This window comes from Melitaea cinxia, chromosome 24 (assembly GCF_905220565.1).
Source record: "Melitaea cinxia chromosome 24, ilMelCinx1.1, whole genome shotgun sequence".
NCBI classification, from domain to species: Eukaryota; Metazoa; Arthropoda; class Insecta; order Lepidoptera; family Nymphalidae; genus Melitaea; species Melitaea cinxia.
In genome coordinates, this window is record NC_059417.1 from 8,663,130 (window position 1) to 8,668,175 (window position 5,046).

At 33.2% G+C, this 5,046-nt stretch overlaps 1 protein-coding gene across 1 annotated transcript; it reads left to right on the forward strand.

Moving 5' to 3' along the window:
• Window positions 1–1,748: 1,748 nt before the first annotated feature.
• Window positions 1,749–3,387, forward strand: LOC123665642. Its single transcript, XM_045599917.1, has 3 exons — window positions 1,749–1,956; window positions 2,127–2,194; window positions 3,048–3,387. The coding sequence occupies exons 1-3, from the start codon at window positions 1,824–1,826 to the stop codon at window positions 3,381–3,383; spliced, it is 537 nt and encodes a 178-aa protein (XP_045455873.1). The 5' UTR covers window positions 1,749–1,823; the 3' UTR covers window positions 3,384–3,387.
• The last annotated feature ends 1,659 nt before the right edge of the window (window positions 3,388–5,046 follow it).

Consider the following 5,046-nt stretch of genomic DNA (forward strand, 5'->3'; position numbering starts at 1 on the left):
ATAAAAAAGCAATATGTAGAATAGTCTTGATCAGTGGACTCGCGTCGACTTTTAGAAATTTGAAATTTTAAGACTAGTTATTAAGGCTTCTAGGATTCTAAAGTTGCGGTGAAGTACCGATGCATGTTAAAAAATAATAATAATAATATATGGAATAACAAAAGCACGGGCATAATAAGCCTGTGGATATATTACATAATTAAAAAATATATATATATATATTAATATTTTGTTACGGAAAATTATAATGATATATATTTATCCATTATAATGATAGCATACAAAAATGCTGATAAGGATATCATATAGGATAATTAGGAAACTACTAAAAGTACACCGCATCGCACGTTTAAATTTACATGCTTCTACATTAGTTTTAAATTAGCATCTTTATAAAGAGCTTTCTAACGCTAACTGAGGAAACTTCGTACCGCCACATTTTGTCCGTGAGTACTTTACTTTCATACTTTTTAATTATTTTTTTATACAAACTGTCCTGAAAATAACGAAATAAAATATCCAAATTGGTAGTGGTTCCAATTTAGCCTTTTAACCAACTTCGAAAAAGGAGAAGATTCTTAATTCGATTGTATGTTTTTTTATGTGTGACATTACATAACTTTTTACTGGGTGTAATATGTTGATAGTTGATAATTCTTTTTAGCTGACGAGTAATTTTTAAGTTATCTCTGATAATGCGTATTTAATTAACTATTTTTTTCAACTATCTAGTTACGTTACGTTGTATTACTTAATAATATATATTGAGGTCAGTTTTATTCTCGTTTGCGAGCAAACAATAATTTATATTTATGTTTCTAACCGTTATTATCCTAAAAAAAAAACTAAAAAAAGTTAGATTAAAAAAAATGTTCGAACCAAATGTTTCTTTTATTGTAAGTAATTACAGAATTAGTTATGAATTATGTATGTCTTGTAAATGTAAACAATATTTTCACTTATCCGTGCAATAGGTGAAGGTGATACTCGCAGTTAGACGTGAGCGTTATGAGCGGATTGTTTACAAATACAGAATGTCAAGGTATTTGGGTTAATTATATGTATACACAATTAGTAGTCTCTTATATAACATAATAGATGTCGTCTGGAACGAAGCAGAAATGGTAGAATTTCTTATCAGAAGCAACGTAAATTCTATTAATACTAAAATATGGTATTCCATATTCCTGTATTCTGGCCTTTCCAACGTCTGCAGAGGCAAGACTGCCATATAATTTGTATTGATAGGATTAAGATTAATTGAGAGAGGTTGCTCCTATGGGTGTGACATGATCACTTCGTGACCTAACTCTTTTAAATAAAAATAGATTTAAAAAAAATCTTATATTGAACATATAATTGTTTAAGATATAATATTATATATGTATGCTTACATAGATATCGATTTTTACGATATATTTTGACATTATTTGTTATAAAGTTAATAAAGTACAAAGTTTGCCGGTTCAGTTGGTAAAACATAACATATACTTATTTATATATTTTCTCTCTTTCTTGATATAAGTATAGATATACGCTAATGATTGCGACAAAAAGCTAATCAGTATAATGAACCCGTCGACACAACGTAACTGGTTGCTGCAAGTATTGCGTCTACGCAGTGTTACCAACTTTACCAACTTCTCGCTAGATCTACCAACTTTTCAAATATTTGAAAAATTTAAGTCCTAGAATGCGTTTCAACGAAAAGTTCCTATGGCGTTCTGTTGGTCCCACTGAACTCCACTCTCTGTCAAATTCATTGCCACGAGAAGACGCCCCCGCAGATTTTGTTTATTTTCATTTGATTTTTGACTGAAATCATGCCCAAAACTTTGAAAAGTGGTGAAAGAATGATGGTGTTAAAGGTGAAGACATTTTGTGAACGTGAAAAACGTCATAATGCCCCATTAATTCCTTTAAGATGTGTTCAGGCTCGTGTCGCCGCCATGACAGGTTAGTCAAATAGGGTTACCAGTAGCAGATAATAATTTCCTCACTTAAACTAACATTTGTTTTTAACGGTAATTATTTTTAAGACCTAGGCAAGCATGTGTACACACATGTGCATGTGACAAACCGAATATTTAAAAAAAAAAATTAATAAACCTAAATATTTTTTTTAGGTATATCCGAAAAAACCGTGTCTAAAGTCACCAAAGAAGGTGAGGTCGCAGCCAGCACTTCGACCAAGGTTTCAACACCACGCTAAACCGGCCTCCGGCCTAAAAGAATCGAACTGGATGACTTCAACCGGTGTGCTATAAGGCATAAAATACATGAATTTTATTCCGTAAAAAAGGAGTTGCCCACTCTAACAAAGTTATTGCATGAAATGCGAAGCGAGAAAAATTTCAAAGGAAGTCGTACCACTTTGTGGAGAATAATGAAAGATATGAGATTTTATTTTAAAAAATGTGGATCCAAAAGATAAGTCCTAATGGAGAGATACGATATTGTCGCCTGGCGTTATCGATACCTGGAAGAATTGCGAAATAATCGTCTCGGAAACCAGCGCCCAGTTGTATATTTGGACGAGACATATATACATTCAACATATTGCGCCGGAAAATGTTGGCAAAGCAAAAAGAAGGTGTATTATCATCAGACTCCAAAGGGCCACGTTGGATTATCGTCCACGCGGGTGGTGCTATGGGTTTCATACCCAATGCTCAACTGATCTTCAGATCTCAGTCACAAGCGGCCGACTATCACGACGATATGAATAAGACGAATTTTAATAAGTGGCTTAATGAAAAGCTTATACCAAATCTGCCTCCTCAATCAACTGTGGTGATGGATAACGCCTCCTACCACACAGTGCAGCTTAACAGAGCACCAACAATGTCAAGCAGAAAGGCAGAAATGCAAAACTGGATAACAGTAATGCTCTTTCTTACTTGCCAAGTATGGTAACAGCCCAGCTATTTCAAATAATAAAGGAGCACAAACAACCACCTGTTTATGAAGCCGATGTAATGTTGGAGGCGCATGGGCATAAAGTGGTAAGGCTTCCACCTTATCACTGCGATTTAAACCCCATCGAGCTGATATGGAGTGTTTTAAAAAGACGAATTGCTGAAAAAAAGCTAGGTCAGGAAGCAAATAAAATCGTCCAAATCACAGAAGAAGCATTTGCAACGATCACCGAAGTAGAATGGAAAAAAGAATGTGAGCACGTGAAAAAATTGGAAGAAAAATATTACGCTGATGGCCAAGTTATTGACAGCGAGATGGACAAGTTCATAATTGAAGTGGGAGACGATAGCGACACTTCTGATGACGAAGATGATATGGAAGATGAAGATGACGACGATCTCTTGGGTATAAGTCCGTTAGATGAGCATCTTTTGCCTGATCATAATTTTAATAAAAATTATTAAATTATTTATGCTTTTCATTACTGTCCTGATTTTTAAAATTACAACAATCGAATAATTTGTAAATATATAATCAGTAATAAGACCTTTGCACTTTATTCAGTATGTTTTTTTTTTGTTTTTAGTGTGCAACAAATTAAAAATAAATAATATATTAGAATAACTAAAAAACGTGTATAAAATTACCCTTACTTTGAGGTAAGTTATTATAGATAATGTGGGAACACTGGAAAACATCACTGCCACATTAACGCCATAGGAACTATTCGATGAAACGCACTATATATTCGAACAAGTGATATCAATTATTTTACCAAAATATGTATTTTTTTTTAAGAATAAAATAGTAAATAAACTTATATTACTTCTCTATTCATATATTTTAACTCTAAAAACATTCTAAAACTTGAAGTTAGTAGTTAATGAAATATTTCACAGCTCGAAAACTAAAAGTAAGTTATAGTTGCAGGCGTCAGTAAGCTACGATAATCGCTAACCACCAGGTGCGCCGTGCGTTTGTTTGCCCACTTAGATGTATAAAAATAGAAATACAGATTTCCCTATTATTATAATTTCCCTACTGTTATTATTATAATGATTAATTTACTTAACTATCCATGGCTTTATTAATACGAGAACAAACCTACGTACGTTATCGCATATTGTTATCATTAGCACAAACTAAATACAGAACAGAGGTTACAAGTTACGTACCTATACCACGAAATTGCAAATTAACATGACGAAATGTTTAATCAAACATAAACTATATTATTACGATATAAATCAGTGTTTCCCAAAGTGGGCGATAAAGCCCCCGTGTGGGCGCTACAGTACTAAGCGGTAAGAGACCTAGAAAAAATAATGGTGGCGTTGTGTAGAGGCTTGGGGGGCGATTTGTCATTTAATCTATAAGGACTCTACACACACACTTGTGAACATAAACTAATATTCATTAAAAGATTGCTCAAAGGGGGCACTATAAAATAATTTATTCTCTTAGTGGGCAGTAGACAAAATAAGTTTGGGAACCCCTGATCTAAATATATAAAAATGAATCTCCGAAGTGTATGTACGCGAGAACTTACGAACAACTGCACTGAACAGGATAAATCTTTTTGTGCTCCATAATTAAGTTATTCGGGATAAGTTGTGTATAAAAGAAAATTTTAGAAATATTCTCAAATAATTGTGTTTGCTCGCAAACGAAAAAAAAACCGACTTCAATTACATCGAAGAGTAATACAACGTAGATCGACGAAAAAATAGTAATAATACTTTGTTCGTATTCCATATAACGCGACATTATAAAATTGTAGAATTATATAATGTTCTACTGTTATTTCTAACATTTTGTTAGCGATTGAAGGCAGAAATTTCATAAAAGGCCCGTCGTCGATTCGCGCGAAGCGCTGACATCGCTTATTACGGCGGGTTTTTTAGTTGAAGCGGATTTATATTGAATTACGGTTTATGTCTTTTTTATTAAAAATATGTAATGTTCATGTTTTCACACAGCTCCGATGCACGACTGGAGTTTACCCCTTCAGATCAACTGTCTAAATACTAAATAGGCACAAAAAGGCTTACTAGTCTAAGAAATATATTATTACTATATCAAATTGTAAATAAATGAATCAATAACGCCATCTATCGGAACCTAATT